This window comes from Erythranthe guttata, chromosome 4, assembly GCF_056151865.1.
Source record: "Erythranthe guttata isolate IM_541 chromosome 4, IM_541, whole genome shotgun sequence".
Classification (NCBI taxonomy): Eukaryota; Viridiplantae; Streptophyta; class Magnoliopsida; order Lamiales; family Phrymaceae; genus Erythranthe; species Erythranthe guttata.
The window spans coordinates 8,411,969-8,430,000 of NC_142536.1; the positions used below are offsets into that span (position 1 = coordinate 8,411,969).

The 18,032-nt window shown below is 36.9% G+C and overlaps 3 protein-coding genes across 3 annotated transcripts in view; all 3 read right to left on the bottom strand.

Moving 5' to 3' along the window:
* LOC105972824 (uncharacterized) overlaps positions 1-18,032 on the bottom strand; it is an 87,937-nt gene that overhangs the window by 36,856 nt on the left and 33,049 nt on the right. The window lies entirely within an intron of this gene.
* On the bottom strand, positions 14,179-15,852 carry LOC148771062 (uncharacterized). The gene is made up of 3 exons (XM_088817175.1): positions 15,623-15,852; positions 14,408-15,098; positions 14,179-14,304 (listed from the first exon to the last, which is right to left on the bottom strand). The coding sequence occupies exons 1-3, from the start codon at positions 15,850-15,852 to the stop codon at positions 14,191-14,193; spliced, it is 1,035 nt and encodes a 344-aa protein (XP_088673301.1). The 3' UTR covers positions 14,179-14,190.
* The window catches only part of LOC148771063 (putative late blight resistance protein homolog R1A-10), a 3,478-nt gene continuing 928 nt past the window's right edge, over positions 15,483-18,032 (bottom strand). The window contains exons 1-2 of the mRNA XM_088816804.1: positions 16,295-18,032; positions 15,483-16,128 (exon numbers count right to left, since the gene is read on the bottom strand). The exon at positions 16,295-18,032 is cut by the window's right edge and continues 928 nt beyond it. Of these exons, the coding sequence (XP_088672930.1) occupies positions 16,015-16,128; positions 16,295-18,032 (1,852 nt within the window). The 3' untranslated portion in view covers positions 15,483-16,014. The remainder of the gene's footprint in view (positions 16,129-16,294) is intronic.

Sequence of the window (18,032 nt, forward strand, 5' to 3'; positions counted from 1 at the left end):
TTCAGCCAGAAATCCAACGGATGGATTTGCCTCAGAAATGGATTGGGCTCATTTATAAATTCTTGGGCTTAACTCAATATGGTGGTGTATATAACTGATGGCAATTGGGCTCTATGGCCCAAAACACATTTGGGCCAAAAACCAACAATTCTCCACCTTGGACCAAATGTTAATCATTAGTGAAAATTTTAAAAAAAAATTGGAAGTCATCATTGCTGATTTTTGACACACCAGTAAGAGCACACAGTTCATACAAGTATATCAAGTTGTGTTCACTCATAATACAACTTATATGCATTTAGAATAAAATGCAGTAATGTAATCACATAGACAGCACAATCTCATTCACACAGAAGAAGATTAAACAAGCTATCACAAAGAAAGCATAAATATCAAGTTACACAGACTACAAACTAGCACACAACAAGTCAAGGTTTGGAAAGAATGTTCAAGTTTTTCAAACAAGAACTGAATTTTTCAGAAGGCAGACATTTTGTTCCCATGTCAGCTGGATTGAACTCAGATGGGATTTTCTCAAGGTCAATAACCCTTTTTTCAACTACATCCCTAATGAAATGGAACTTCACATCAATGTGTTTAGTTCTGTCATGAAAAACAGGGTTTTTACACAGTTGAATGCCAGATTGACTATCAGAAAATACTACCACTTTGGAATTAAGCATATCAACTTCCAACAACAGCCCTTTAAGCCAGATGGCTTCTTTTATAGCTTCAGTAGCAGCTATATATTCAGATTCAGTAGTAGACAGAGCAACAATGTTTTGGAGTTGAGATTTCCAACTAACACAAACACCATTTAAGGTAAACACATAAGAGGTAGAGGATTTTCTATTGTCCCTATCATTGGCAAAGTTTGAGTCCACATAACCACATAGTTCAATTTCAGTTTTGCCTTTAGAAAACATCAAACCAGTATTAACAATACCTTTCAAATATCTAAGCTGCCATTTTAATGCCTCCCAATGAGGCAAACCTGGATTAGACATATATCTACTCAAGCAACTCACAGAATATGCAATGTCAGGCCTAGTACTAACCATCAAATACATAACAGACCCAATAGCATTGGCATATGGCACATTTTTCATTTCAGAGATTTCAGGTTCAGTCTTGGGAGACTGATCCTTACTTAACAAAAAATGAGAAGCTAGAGGAACAGATACAGGTTTGGCAGATAACATAGAAAATTTATCAAGGATTTTCTCAATATAGGAGGATTGATTCAGAAACAAAGTACAACCAGGTCTATCTCTGATTATGTCCATACCAAGAATTATTTTTGCATCACCAAGAAGTTTCATATCAAACTCATCACTAAGGCATTTAATCACAAAATTAACAGTTTGAATGCAAGGACTAGCAAGAAGCATGTCATCCACATAGATAAGCAAGAACACAGGAATTTTTGCAGATTCTTTAAAATACAAGCATGGATCAAATGAACTTCTTTTGAATTTTAAAGACATCATGCATGCATCAAATTTCTTGTTCCATTGCCTAGGTGACTGTTTCAGTCCATACAAAGATTTCTTTAACTGTACACTTGCGGTAATTTATGCGTAGGTTTTATGCGTATCATGTTTTACAGAGAGATGTCCAATTGTTCGAAGATTGCCGAAATAACTTTGTTTTGCACTTTACTCGTGGAAAATATAAGATATAAAATTCTTACCAAATCCCCCAACTTAAATAATACTCTCCAAAAATTGTAACATTTTGAATAGATAAACTATTTTATAACATATTATGTTCATCTGCAATGCATTAAAATCCCCAAATAAAAGAATACGAAAGTTTGTCATTTCATTATTATAGGTTTGAATTTAGATTGGACGGCTTATTCAAGTTTGTATTTGTAACTTAAGTCATAATAAGTAATAAAAAGAAGTAATTATGCATTAACTCTCCATTATAACAGTCATGTATACAAAACATATTCAGATTGTGTTTTGTTCAGAGTTTTACAGAAGAATAAAAATTTTATATAAAAGGGTTCATTAGATGTAACCCCCTTAGTCTTACAAATAATAGGGGTAGATCCAAACTCAAATTTGTCATTTTGATAAAAACCCATATTTTTCTAAATTCCATCAGTACCCTCAATCAAAATCCCACAAATCTCGTTACTTTACCTTTTGAAAGATATCAAATCCCTCCCTATTTTCCCGTTAAAACACTATCCCCACTAAACCCACTTCCAAATTCTACAAAATTCCAAAAAACCAGAAAAATTATACGCCGGGAAGAGAGCACGCTATACGGGGGATCGACGCCTTTATGCACTCCGACCACTCTGGCTCTGGTACGTCTTCGCCGCTTGTTGAAACGCCGTCACCCATCGATATGTTGATGTGTTTTTGCTTAATCGACTGTGACTTTGGTTTATTGGCAGATATTTTCTAACTCGCCTACAGATATCGAGCCCTAACTCTGTGTTTTTGCAACGATCGATGGGCAAGACATCCACCGAAGTGGTAACCCATGTCAATTTTTTTGTTTAACTGCAACGTGGTAGTCATCTTGTATTGGTATTAATGTAGATCGTTTTTAAAAAAAAATTACGTCGTGATATATACATCGTTATTGACTGATGATGTTTGTCTTGGAGGAGGATTCACGTAGTCGCAAGAGGAGGGTTCACGTATTCTGACCAGAGTTGTTTTATATGAGTATCGTAGTTGGTTTACGCAGTAACCGAAATAAAAATTCGATGTGGTCGAATGGATGAAGTTGAAACTGATTGATCGTTGTTTTGTTTGTTTACAGATTGAATTTTAATGTATTTGGTAGTCTATTTAATCAATTATCGTAGTTCGAGGCACATGATGATTTATTATGAACGAACATGCTTCAACATATGTTGGTTTTGTTTGTATGTCGAGAATAACGGGTCACCCCAAGTTCGTAATAATAATGAAGTTGTTGTTTCTGATGATGCCACTGGAAGTGAGGCATTGAATGCAGGCGTTGTGCAGTTGTCCGACGAAGAAGTCGATTGCATTTCTGATGATAGCGACGAGGACATAAACTCAATGAATTCAATTGATTCCGATGGTTGTTATTTTCCAAACCCCCCTAAGATTTGATATGTTTAATTAATGTCGTGTTTACGATGTAATGGCTCGGTAACTTCAGTTAAGTGTTAAACCGTTGTAATACATTAGTATACTATTATGAATATCGTATGATACTACCATTATCTTTTTATTATACTATTATGAGATTATTAATGTACTAGAGTTTTTTAACTCGACATATTGGTTTGATTGTGTTATGATGTGTTTTAAGTATTTTATTGGTTATGTTGGAATTACTTTACGTTGGTTTTGTTCCCAATGTTCTTGTCATTTCAGTGGTATATTGTTTGTCAACAATTTCATACTACTACTATAACCGTAATATACTATCATAGCAGATTAATGTACTATACTGAAATCATTAATATACTATGTGGTTGAAAAATACAGTTGTCTGTTATATGAAATTTTTATGTATACTAATGTAAAATCATAATTGTGATGAGATTATCTCATCGATTGCAGTAATATGCTATTCATCACATGTTTGTTTTTTGGTGTGTCGAAAGTGTTGCAGACAATTCAGTGATATAGGATGTACAATTCAATACTATATATTTTAGTACCATATTAATGTACTATTATTATCATAATAATATACTATTGGCATTTATGTAAAATACTATGTGCTCCCATTTGCATAGAGATAGTACCTAGGAAACACAGATATTGTATTTAGTTCCTAAATTGTTGTCAATAAGTTAATACTGAAAACATTATATTTCACATAGCAGTACCCATTTGATTTATCCACAGATGCATGTATCCTCCACGAACATTGGCTAGCATCTTTGAAACGACACTCCGCTGTAACTCTCGATGTCTCGTTCTTACCATATGAGAATTCAAATCCCATCTCAATAGAGTATTTGATAAGCGACTTCCTGAATTCACGAACGCCGCCTTAAAAAAACTGACCTACATCCTTAATCAAATATGCCCAATCCGCACACAGCAATCTTCTGCCTTTAACCTTCTCCACCACTTCCTCTACATTGCGTTCATTAACAACCACACTTTCATCGTACAACACAACAGGGAAGCCACCAACCTCTGCAAGTAATACATTCGGTCCAGGCAAACCTACAGGTTTTCCTTCAATAGACTACCAAATATATTTCAATGTACTACATAATACATTAAAATCGACTGCTGTAAACAAATAAAACAACTATCAATCAGGTTCAACTTCATCAACTCGACCACACCAAATATTTATTTCGATTACTGCGTAAACCAACTACGACACTCATATAAAACAACTCTGGTCAGACTACGTGAACCCTCCTCTTGCGACTATGTGAATCCTTCTCCAAGACAAACATCATCAAAAAAAAATAACGATGCATATGTGACGACGTAATTTTTTTTAAAAACGATCTACTTTAATACCAATTGAATCAACATATCGACACAAACCTTATAATGGCTAAACACCATAACACAACAACACTTGCACATGACAGACAAAAAATAAACGAAAAAAAACTGTGCATACTGACCAGATAAAACGCTTCGATCCGAGAATACTACCACGGCGGTGAAAAATTCTTCCTAGCCCGATTGTACACGCTTTGATAATGATGAAAACGATGAAACCACCAATATACTCACGTAATTTTAATTCGTGATTATAGGCAACGTATCAGCAATCCCATATCACGTCGATAAGGAAAAAACCGCCGTCCAAAAATAAAATAGGGGTATTGTAGGGAAAATAAATAATATATTGTGCCAAGTTGGCATAATTGGGTGTATCTCAAAAAGGGAAAAATCAAATGGATCTACATCGTTACAAAATCTCAACAAGGGGGTTATCCCTAATAAACCCTATATAAAATCATGGAAAATATATAGAATCAACGATAAAAGCGTCTGTTACATGATTTTTGAACGTTGGGGGTCTAAAAATACAATTTGTGCGTATTAGTTGGGAAAATGGTGTAGATTTTCCACGTAGGCCAAATTCTTCTTGACAACGACGAAAATAAATCGTTCTTACCCGAGTCACTACAGTTGATAGAGTTTCCCAATTTGACGAAAAATTACACATCCATTATACGATAGGCGGTACTACAAAAAAAAAATTTTTTTAGCTATTTTGGCATTATATTTTTTGAATATTACTTTTGGCCCCCCCAAATGTTTTGTAAATATGTGTCTTAACCCTTAATTTTTTTGTTTATTCTCCATAATTTTATATAAATTATAAATTTATATATCATATTGATTATAAAAATATAAAATAAAATGGTTAAAACTTGTACTACTTTAAATAAAATTTATGAATATTTACTTATCGATCTTTGATTTTTTTATATCAATGTCTCTAAAAATAATATGAGACAGTGCCACGAATCTATTAAGGGCAATATTGTGAACCGAAATTTTAGTCCGCCCCCCCTACTTTCTAATCCTGGTTCCGCCCCTGATTATACGGTGTAAGTGTGTTCGAAAAACTATCCCTCATAATTTCCTTCCATTATAGGCCATTGAAAGACCATGAAAAATTCTAATTACTCAGAAACATATCTTCATTTTTCCCTGGTTCCTATAAACATCTTTGTCGTCATAGCTTTTTTAATTTTTATTATGCATAACTATTACATGTGATGTAAACTTAACAGTTGTTTTAAATATTCGAATATAGGAAGATCGAATCAATTTGTTTAGCTAGAATCTTTTCTTTCATAATGGATTATGTAGCTCATTTTAATAAGGTAGTAAAATTATGGAAGGAGATGTTAACTTCACTAGCTCATTTAAGATCTAGAAAAAAAGTTATAATTGCAACAACGACATCGGAGTTGGCGCTGCAATAATGCCTGGCGGAAATACAGCTCACGCTTTAAAATACCAACCGTTGCAAATGAGTCCAGTGACTGCAATATATCGAAGCAAAGTGGTGTGGCTAATCTATTGTGTACAACAAAATTACTTCTGGCTCACACCATTCTTAAGACTGCCAAATAATAGGATGTTAACACAATATATATTTATTACGACACGTGCAACACACGTGCACTAGGTGAGAAAGACTTCAGCAGTAAAAAAAACAATGTTAATCCTGAATGGAATGAAGAGATTACATTCCACTTTGATGATCCTAATCTTCCAGTTTAAATGCAGGAAATGTGCCTCGAATTGAAAAATGTCGGTTCTAGCCAACTCCAACTTCATATCAGATATTCTTCTGCGGATTAATATATATACATAGATGCCAAAATTTTAAATAATTGAGGGAGTTGTTGACAAAAGCCATATTTCAGGGATGTAGTTGTTAAATGGCAATAGTTCGGTGAGGTGAGTACAATTTATATGTATATAATTTAGGGGTGTAAACTTATTGAAATTAGCCCTTTCGTAAAAATTCCTATTTTTTTCGGAAGTCCAAAATGGATTGCAGAAGTCAATATTTTGTCGGATATAAACGTGAAGTTTTCATTCCCATAGAACTTTAAATACGAAAAACCAAACAAAAGAAAGAAAAAATAAAACAATTAAAAAAAATCTACGATACGAAGAAACGAGAAGCGACAACAAGATGTGGTCTATAAATCTTCATAGCCAGGAATATCAATCCACCGCAGCTGAAGTTTGACTTGGCCGGATTCGATATTTCTCAATCCGAGGCACATATCCTGCATTAGATTGTCATCCTTCAAGAAAATGAAACTCTCTTCAGACAGGCAATTCGAGCTTGAAGGCAATATTCTTGTGGTTATTGTACCGTTTGGTAGGGCATTTGGATGCATCTTAAACGCTTGTACAAATGGTCTCCGATCTTCTCATCCGCACTGAACATGTTTTTGTCGTACACTGTCTACAACCATACGTACACATAGAATCAACATATAGGTATTGCGGATTCTAATAAGAAAATATATTTCGGTTCCGTATGGTTTTTTACCGAATTATTCGGTTCGGTACGGTTCGGTACCGGTAAAACAGAAATATATTTTCTTAATTTAGAAAAGGTACAATAACAATTTAAGCGAAATAATTCTTAAATTTGACATTCAAATTTCAATAGTCTGCCCTAAAAACATAAAGTGATTATCAATAGAGGCTAATTTGTAAATAACCTGAAAGGATTTAAAATTAAAGAAAAAAATAAATATATATTAAATATTTAGGTATTCGGTACTGATGCAAATGGAACCATAAGAGACGAAGTCCACCAAGAGCCACTAAGCTTGCCAAGCGGACCAATCACAAGGCTTAGAGCCAAGCGTTTCAAGGAAGCATTATATGGGCTGATTCAAGAAGAAGTTGAGATGGCAAATAATTGGAGGCCCAACATGAGTTCAAATCCATGTACAAGCCCATTCACAATTCAAATGGACCCAAATCAGATTGAAGGGAAGTCAATCACAAAGATATCAGTTGTGGAAGGGTCTAATTGAAGTAATCACGTTCTCAAGGCTTTGGAGAGTCTTTCACTTGTGCAATTTCAGCCTTAGAATATCAATATTCTGATTTAGATGTTTCCTTAATTTAGAATCAATAATTGTCAATTAGATTGGCTGATTTGTGGCTAATTTGATTGGATAGTTAATAATTCCTTGTTCTTAGTTTATTTCCATAGATTAGAGAATATTGAACCCTATATAAAGGGGCTAAGTTGTATGTTTCAGCAATCAATTCAGAAATCATTTTGTGAGGCAATAGTATTCTTCTTTCTATCTTGAAAGAGCTTTTGAACTTATCAAGTTATCTTGTGGCGTTCAAACAATCAGACTTATCATCAAGATTCTTGAATCCATCTTGAACTCTTGGTGTGGCGTCTTCGTTTCTATTGTAATCTTGGTTCGTGATTTACTAATCATTGGGTCAAGGTTCGACAAACTTGTTTCTTTGGGGGGTCTTGGGGTTCCAAAACCATATATTGTTATTGGGTTTCGTCACATGTTGACGTAGTTCATATCAGTTGGTATCAGAGCCTTGGTTTCAAAGGCAAGTTTCAATTTATCTTGTAATTTCGTATTTTTTGTGCTCAAAGAAAGCCAAAAAAAAAAAAAAAAAAAAAAAAAAGAAGAACAAAAAAAAAAAAAAAACAAAACAAAAAAAAAGAAAAAGAAAGGAAAGAAAATATCTGCGTAATCTTCAATATGGTATCTTTATTCTTGTGCTCCTAGATTTCCATATTCTTTAGCATTTATCTCTATAGAGATTACTTGCATCTCTTAGGACTTTAATTCTTGATTCTTGTGATTTGTTTGATTGATTCTCACTTTGAATTGCTATTTGATTCTCGATTGTTCTTGAGTTCAATTAAGAGTGAAAAGAAGATACAACGAGCGGAAAAAGGCAGAGTGGTGAGAATATAAGAGGGTAAAAGCCGATTGAGTGTTAAACACGAGTGTGAGTGACATCATATTGAGGGAAACACGTGAGGGAGTGTTTGTGAGGTTTTTAATAATATCTTGCAGATCTCGTAACATGTCACAAAACGGAGGAGATAATTCAACTGAAGAGGGGCAACAACCAGGCATTTCAAAGTTCCAAATGCAAGCATTGGTGAGCGAGATGAGGCGGGTGATGAGAATGGAGATGGAGCAAATTCATGAAAGGATAGACAAATTGGAAGAGGAGACAACAAAGAGGCAGCCCCCGCCTAGGCGAGTGCAACCAAGGGCACAATGCGGTGATGCTGTAGATGAAGAAGAATTAGAGGAACTCGATGAACGTCCAATGAACGGAGGAAGGTTTGAACGTGGGTATAGAGGTGCTAACAATGGAAGAAGGCCTAGGCAAGATGACGATTTGGGAAGCATCAAGGTGACGATTCCGCCATTTCAAGGCCGAAACGACCCGGAGGCTTATCTAGAATGGGAGAAGAAGATAGAAATGGTCTTCGAATGTCATAACTACTCCGAAAACAAAAAGGTAAAGCTTGCTGCAATTGAATTCACTGATTATGCTATTATTTGGTGGGATCAATTGTTGAAGGAAAGGAGGAGAAATTACGAGCAACCTGTTGAAACATGGGATGAGATGAAGGCCATCATGAGGAAACGTTTCATTCCAAACTACTACCATAGAGAGTTGTTCAACAAGTTACAACGCCTAACTCAAGGATCGAGGAGCGTCGATGAGTACCACAAAGAGATGGAAGTTGATATGATCCGAGCAAGTGTACAAGAAGATAGGGAAGCTACCATGGCTAGATTCTTACATGGCTTAAATCGTGAAATAGCAGATGTTGTGGAGATGCAACACTATGTGGAATTGACGGATATGGTGCACCAAGCTATCAAAGTCGAACAACAACTGAAGCGGAGGAATTTGGCTAGGAAGGGAACGGGTGCAATCACTTCAAATTCGTGGAAGGCAGCACCTAAACGGGATGAATGGCCATCAACCAAACCTAAATTCGAACCTTCTAAGGATGCCAAACCAGCGACAACATTCAAACAAGGTAACACCGAACCCTCCACTTCTAAGAATCGAGATATGAAATGTTTCAAGTGCCATGGCAGGGGACACATAGCTAGTGAGTGTCCTAACAAAAAGGTTATGGTGCTAAATGCCCAAGGGGAGATCGAATCGGAGGATGAAAAGGAAGACGAGGTAGATGAGCTGCCATCTTTTGGAGATACATACGAAGGGCAATATGCTGCAGAGGGTGAGTTATTAGTGGCAAGGCGAGCTCTTAGTGCACAAGGTAAAGAAGAAGAGAACAATCAACGAGAAAACTTATTTCATACTCGTTGTTTTGTAAATGGTAAGGTTTGCAGCGTTATTATTGATGGTGGGAGCTGCACTAATGTTGCAAGTACTGAATTAGTTGAGAAATTGGGTTTGCCTACCTTGAGGCATGCTCGACCATACCGACTTCAGTGGCTAAACAATAGTGGAGAAATCAAGGTGACAAAGCAAGTGTTAGTGGCATTCTCCATTGGCAAGTATGAGGATGAAGTGTTGTGCGATGTGGTGCCTATGCAAGCATGCCATGTCCTATTGGGGAGACCATGGCAGTACGACCGTCGAGCAACACATGACGGGTACACCAATAGGTACTCTTTCATCATTAAAAAGCAACCCATGACACTTGTACCGTTAAGTCCCAAGCAAGTTCTTGAAGATCAACTCAAGATACAAAAAAAGAGTGAGAAGTGTAAAGAAAAACAGAGAGATGGTGAGATTGAGAGAAAAGAAAAGGAGAGAAGAGAGGAGAGAAGTGTAAAAACAAAAGAGAGTGATAAAAAAAATGAGAGCGAGCGAGGGGAAAAATACAACTTCATTGCAAAAAAAAGTGAGATCAAGAGAGCTTTATTATCACAACAGCCCCTTATAGTACTTATGTACAAGGAGGCCCTTTTGAGTACTAACGAACTTGTCGGATCATTGCCGAGCAATGTTGTTTCACTTTTGCAGGAATTTGAAGATGTCTTTCCCGAGGAGGTACCACCAGGCTTACCACCAATTCGAGGAATTGAGCACCAAATTGACTTCGTACCAGGTGCAACAATTCCAAACCGACCAGCCTATCGAAGTAGTCCCGAGGAGACAAAGGAACTTCAACGGCAGGTTGATGAGCTACTCGAGAAAGGACATGTTAGGGAGAGTATGAGCCCTTGTGCAGTTCCGGTGTTGCTAGTACCTAAGAAGGATGGGACATGGAGGATGTGTGTTGATTGTCGAGCCATCAACAATATCACGGTAAAGTATCGTCATCCTATTCCTAGACTAGATGATATGTTAGATGAATTGCATGGGTCTTGCGTGTTCTCTAAAATTGATCTTAAGAGTGGCTATCATCAAATTAGAATGAAAGAAGGTGATGAGTGGAAAACTGCATTTAAAACAAAATATGGCTTGTACGAATGGTTGGTTATGCCTTTTGGGCTTACTAATGCACCTAGTACTTTTATGAGGCTCATGAACCATGTTTTACGTGCATTCCTTGGTAAATTTGTAGTTGTGTATTTTGATGATATTCTAATTTACAGCAAAAACCTTGATGATCACGTTGAACACCTAGCACTTGTTTTAAAGGTTTTAAGGAAAGAAAGGTTGTTTGCTAATCTTAAGAAATGTACTTTCTGTACGGACAAACTTGTGTTTCTTGGTTATGTTGTTAGTGCTAAAGGTATAGAGGTTGATGAGGAAAAGGTGATGGCGATTCGAGATTGGCCAACGCCTACATCGGTAACTCAAGTAAGGAGCTTTCATGGCTTAGCTGGATTTTATAGGCGCATTGTTCGAGATTTCAGCAGCATAGCAGCACCTCTTACAGCAGTTATCAAAAAGAACGTTCCATTCAAGTGGGGAGAGGAGCAAGAAAGGGCATTTCAACTCATCAAGGATAAATTGACGAATGCACCATTACTTGTTTTGCCTAACTTCACTAAAATGTTTGAAATTGAGTGTGATGCATCAGGTATAGGTATTGGCGGTGTACTAATGCAAGAAGGAAGACCAATTGCATACTTTAGTGAAAAATTAAGTGGGGCAGCTTTAAACTATCCTACATATGACAAGGAATTGTATGCATTGGTTCGAACTCTAGAGACGTGGCAGCACTACCTGTGGGCAAAAGAGTTTGTGATTCATAGCGATCATGAATCCTTGAAGCATCTAAAGGGACAATATAAATTGAGCAAGCGTCATGCCAAGTGGGTGGAATTCATCGAAACTTTTCCTTATGTTATCAAATACAAGCAAGGTAAGGAGAACATAGTTGCTGATGCATTGTCACGAAGGTATGTTTTGCTTTCAACACTTAGTACTAAGTTGCTTGGATTTGAGTATATTAAGGACTTGTATGCAACTGATTCTGATTTTGGTGATTATTTTAAAAATTGCACTAATGGGGCATACGGGAAGTTCTATTTGCATGATGGTTTTTTATTTCGGGAGAACAAGTTATGTGTGCCACATTCATCTTTGCGTGAATTACTTGTTCGGGAATCGCATAGTGGTGGTTTGATGGGGCACTTTGGGGTGGCTAAGACTTTAGGTGTGTTGCATGAGCATTTCTTTTGGCCACGCATGAAACATGATGTAGAGAAAATTTGTGCAAGATGCATTAGTTGCAAGCAAGCCAAATCTAGGCTTCAACCACATGGTTTGTACACTCCCCTGCCTATTCCAAATGCACCTTGGGTTGATATCTCTATGGATTTTGTTTTGGGTTTACCTAGGACAAAGAGGGGGAGAGATTCAGTTTTTGTGGTTGTTGACAGGTTTTCTAAAATGGCTCACTTTATTGCATGCCATAAAACTGATGATGCATCACATGTAGCGAATTTATTTTTTTGTGAGATTGTTAGGTTGCATGGCATGCCAAGGACTATTGTTTCTGATAGAGATGCAAGGTTTTTAAGTTACTTTTGGAAGACTTTGTGGGGTAAGTTAGGAACTAAATTGTTGTTCTCTACTACATGTCACCCACAAACTGATGGTCAAACGGAAGTAGTGAATAGGACTTTGTCTACTTTATTGCGTGCAATTATACAAAAAAACTTGAAAACTTGGGAAGATTGTTTACCGCATGTTGAATTTGCTTATAATCGCTGTGTTCATTCTGCAACTAAGTTTTCACCATTTGAGATTGTTTATGGTTTTAATCCTTTGACTCCTTTGGATTTAACCCCTTTACCTTTGGATGAGCGTGTTAACTTAGATGGCGAAAAAAAAGCAGATTTCGTAAAACAACTTCATGAGAAGGCAAGGCAACATATAGAGCGTCGGACTGAGCAATATGTCAAGCAAGCTAATAAGGGACGCAAGAAAGTTGTCTTCGAACCAGGAGATTGGGTATGGCTACATATGAGAAAGGATCGGTTTCCTCAACAAAGAAGATCTAAACTTCTTCCAAGGGGTGATGGACCATTTCAAGTGGTGGAACGTATCAATGACAATGCCTACAAACTTGAACTACCTGGTGAGTATGGTGTTACTAATAGCTTTAATGTTTCTGACTTATCTCCATTTGATGTAGGTGATGCAGATTTGAGGACAAATCTTTCTCAAGAAGGGGAGAATGATGCAAATGGAACCATAAGAGACGAAGTCCACCAAGAGCCACTAAGCTTGCCAAGCGGACCAATCACAAGGCTTAGAGCCAAGCGTTTCAAGGAAGCATTATATGGGCTGATTCAAGAAGAAGTTGAGATGGCAAATAATTGGAGGCCCAACATGAGTTCAAATCCATGTACAAGCCCATTCACAATTCAAATGGACCCAAATCAGATTGAAGGGAAGTCAATCACAAAGATATCAGTTGTGGAAGGGTCTAATTGAAGTAATCACGTTCTCAAGGCTTTGGAGAGTCTTTCACTTGTGCAATTTCAGCCTTAGAATATCAATATTCTGATTTAGATGTTTCCTTAATTTAGAATCAATAATTGTCAATTAGATTGGCTGATTTGTGGCTAATTTGATTGGATAGTTAATAATTCCTTGTTCTTAGTTTATTTCCATAGATTAGAGAATATTGAACCCTATATAAAGGGGCTAAGTTGTATGTTTCAGCAATCAATTCAGAAATCATTTTGTGAGGCAATAGTATTCTTCTTTCTATCTTGAAAGAGCTTTTGAACTTATCAAGTTATCTTGTGGCGTTCAAACAATCAGACTTATCATCAAGATTCTTGAATCCATCTTGAACTCTTGGTGTGGCGTCTTCGTTTCTATTGTAATCTTGGTTCGTGATTTACTAATCATTGGGTCAAGGTTCGACAAACTTGTTTCTTTGGGGGGTCTTGGGGTTCCAAAACCATATATTGTTATTGGGTTTCGTCACATGTTGACGTAGTTCATATCAGGTACGGTACAATATACCAGATGGCGGACACCAATACCGTATACCATACCGAATATCGCAACTTAAAAATAAAAATTACCAAATACCGAACCGAATTTTCATTAAGAAAGAGGCAGAAGATTCAAATCTTGAGATCACTAAAACTGCATTAGTTAATATTCAAACTCAAAAACAATTGAAAAACAAAAATATCTGATTTTAGAAAGCTCAAATTTGTTCTTGATATATCAAACTGAAATTTCTTTTTTTAAAACTTGTATCTAGTCTAGAACCAGAAGAATCAATAGCACAACCTAATAATTTGTCTTAATTTTATCGCTAACGAAAGAGGCTCATCACGGAAACTGGTTGACTAGGATCTAAAACAGCTTCCGTCAAATCGTCATGCCATTCGGGATTAACAGTCTTTCTGACAACACGAGTCTTCAAAATCTGCATCGCAATGATTTATAGTAAATTGCAATTCTGTTTAGAAAAACCTATAAGAAAACGAACAAGAGATAAATAAACAATACAACAAGTAAGAACACAAAACCTGTTTGGACATCCTGAAAACAGCATAAGGATCTCTGCTGCGGCCATTGCCAAGAGCAAGATTGATACCTCTCTGCACAGAAATTCTGAGCAGTGCAAACACAGAACTTCGAATTTGAAGAGCGTCATATCCTAGGTTCTCTCTTTCCTCCGATACTTCCTTTACCGATGCCAATAGGGAATTTTTGCAGCGGTACAAGTCAATCACTTGAAGTGGTAATATTTCTGCAAAATCTGAAGGGATCTGCTTCAGGCTCACGGTTCCGAGATGCATTTGCTCAAGACATGGGAAATGTGTATTGTCTGATTCCCAAATCTCCAACTCACACTCATGAATCAACAAGCACTTGAGTCGAGCGAATTCCCCTTCATTTGAAATCCACTTTTTCCCTACAGCAGCATTCGACCGCAGTTTGAGAACTTCAAGATTCGGTAATGAACCAACAATGGACATAAAGATCAAACCCGTGCAAGAGACATATCTATCAACCACATCCAATACCCGTAGTAACGGAGACCGACGAGCAGTATAAGTAGACAAATTCGCAGAAAAGAAGGTTAAGAATGACCGAATAGATGCCGTTAGTGTCATATCTTTCCATTGGCCACCATTAATTCTGAGGCGGATCTGGTCAAGCATTGTGGTTACGTGTTTTGAAGGGATTATAAAATTATGTTTCTGAGCTTCTCTCCTACATAGAGCACTTAAATAGAGAAATTATCCGTCTTCGACAAAGTTGTTACTTCATGAGCTACTTATTTGGCCCTCCCCTGAAACGTGTTGTATCCAAAAATGCTCAAACCACTCACTCGCCCGCTCGATATCCTCTATGATAGTCATATGTATGGAGTTTCGGAACTTGAAGATTCACTAACTGCGGCAATATAACCTCCAACGAGTCACCTTCTACTACATTCTTCTCCAATTATTTGGACTAGCCATTTCGATTTTATTAATCAAATTGATGTTACATTTATTTCTTCTTCCATACCTCCTAAGAAATTAAAAAATTACTATACATGTCCGAAATTACAATAAAATAAAATTCCCATTTAAATTTATGATTTCGTTAAACGTAACAATTATTTTACATTGCAATTTCACTATTTTACTCAATGTTTAATTTGATCCAATCACACCCTTAAATTAGTGGAAGTAGGAACTTCAACCACTTGACCGAAGTTCAATTTCACCAGATTCTATATATCTATCCACCGGAGTTGAAGTTCGACTTGGCCACATTCGGCATTTTCCAATTTCAGGCACATGTCCTGTATTACTCTCCCATCTTCCCAGACAATGGAACTTTCTTTAGACATGCAATTGGAGCTTGAAGGCAATATTCTTGTGATTATTGTACCGTTTGGAAGGCCATTTTGATGCACCGTAACGGCTTGTACTAATGGCTTAATATCAATCACTGCATTACCCATCTTGTTATCCATGTTGCTCAACTTGTTGTGGTCTCGCACTGTCTACAACCATTATACACAAACTATGAATCAGCATATACACATAACATATTTGAAACTACAAATTTTGGATCTACAAAGAAAAATGGAGAGAAATAAATATTGCAAAACTAGTTGCCAAATTTATTTTTATCTTTAATTAGAGAATCTCACCAGAGAAACTGGACAGGTAGGATCTAAAACGTAAATTTTGAGTACCTCATTCCATATAGGATGAACATCATTTCTCACAACACGAGTCTCCACACTCTGCATCATAAAGATTTGTACTAAATTGCAAATTTGTTTTTGAAAATTCGGACGACAAAATATTTAATGCAAATTTGTTATCCTTTTATATCTATAAGAATATTATGAAGAGGGTGAAAATAACATTAATGAACAAAAATAACCATCAAAAGTAGGAACACGAAACCTGATCGGCCATCGTGATAACAACATAAGGATCTCCACCACCAACATCAAGATTAATACCTCTCTTCACCCAAATTTTGAGCACTCCAAATGTAAACTTTTGAACATAAAGAGCATCGTAATCTAGGTTCTCTCGTTGCTCTGATATTTCATTTGCAGATACCAAAAGGTCAATGTTGCTATAGTCATGTAAGTTAATCCATCGAAGTGGTAATATTTCGGCAAAATCCGAAGGGATCTCCTTGAGGTTCAAGCATCCAAGATGTAGATCCTCTAGACATGGGAAATGTGTGTTGTCTGCTTCCCATATCTCCAATTCACACTCGTCAATCCATAGGAACTTCAGTCGAGTGAACTCCCCTTCTTTTGGAATCCACTTTTGCCCTATAGCAGCATTTTTGCGCAACTCGAGAACTTGAAGGTTGGGCAAAGAACCAACAACTGACATATCTTCCCAAGGAATCTTGCATTCACTTAACACCAACACTTTAAGTGAACTTGGGAAGACAATTTCTCCACAGCAACTAGTACCAGTATTTAATTTCAGATTAAGGCGTTCGAGTTTATGGAGAAGTCCAAGATTCCTTAAACAATTAGACCCAATTGTCCCACAAACAATTTTCAACTTCTTCACATTAGCGATTCTATTAATTACCGCTTCAGTGCATTCAAAATCTACTACTGTAGAAAGTGTTTGTAGATTCTCAAGAAGTATAATTTTGTGGACATCATCTGGAGGTGGAGGATCGGGAAGAATAATACTATCTCCCTCAACATGTCGAAGTTGGGGCATCTGCCATATCTCACCTGGCAGAATCAACTCTCCATCAACAACTAATGTTTGTAGGCTCCAAAGTCGGGATATTGAAGACGGCAACATCATCGAACCCATGCAAGAAACATACCTTGAGTTAATTAGCTGTAGAATCTCATCTTTGGGATATATATCAACTACATCCAATACTCGTAGTAATGGAAACCGACGAGCCGTGTAATCAGTTGAAGCCCCTTTAGAGAAGCATAACAAAGACCGTGTAGGTATCTGTGATATATATGACTTATGTTTCGTCCCTTTCCATTTTCCATCATTAATGCTGAGACGTGGTGTGAACTTCATGAAAGTTAAAATATCGGGGTTATAAAGCTTTCTAGCGAACGAGAGAATAAAATTGTCTTTCTGAGCTTCTCTCTTGCATAGGTTACTTAAAACATCATGAATGTTGCAGCCGGTCACTTCTCCCGTAACTGACCTCCAATTGACGGAAATGAGATTTCGATCAATAAGATCCTTCAAGTACTCCTTTCCAATGTCTTCTAAGCTTTTATGCCCATACTGCCTAATAAATCCTTCAGCAACCCACAACCTGACCAGCCTTTCCACTTTGATGATATGATCTTCTGGAAACACGGCAAAGTAAAGGAAACAAGGCTTTAGATGTATAGGCAAGTTATTATAGCTCAACAATAGTATGTTCATGCAGGACTCATCATCTTGATTGTTTACTGCTGAAGTTACATCTTTTTCAATTGACACCCAATGTTCTTCTGTCTTGGACTTTGCAAGAACCCCAGCAATCACAACAAGGGCTAATGCAAGTCCTCTGCATTTTGTCGCAATACTTTTTCCAGTTCCCTCCAATTCATCGGGGCAACGTTCTTCTGCAAATATCTTTTCACGGAGTAAATCCCAACTCTGTGATTTTTCTAGAAGATTCAGTTGATAAGGGCTACGAGATCCA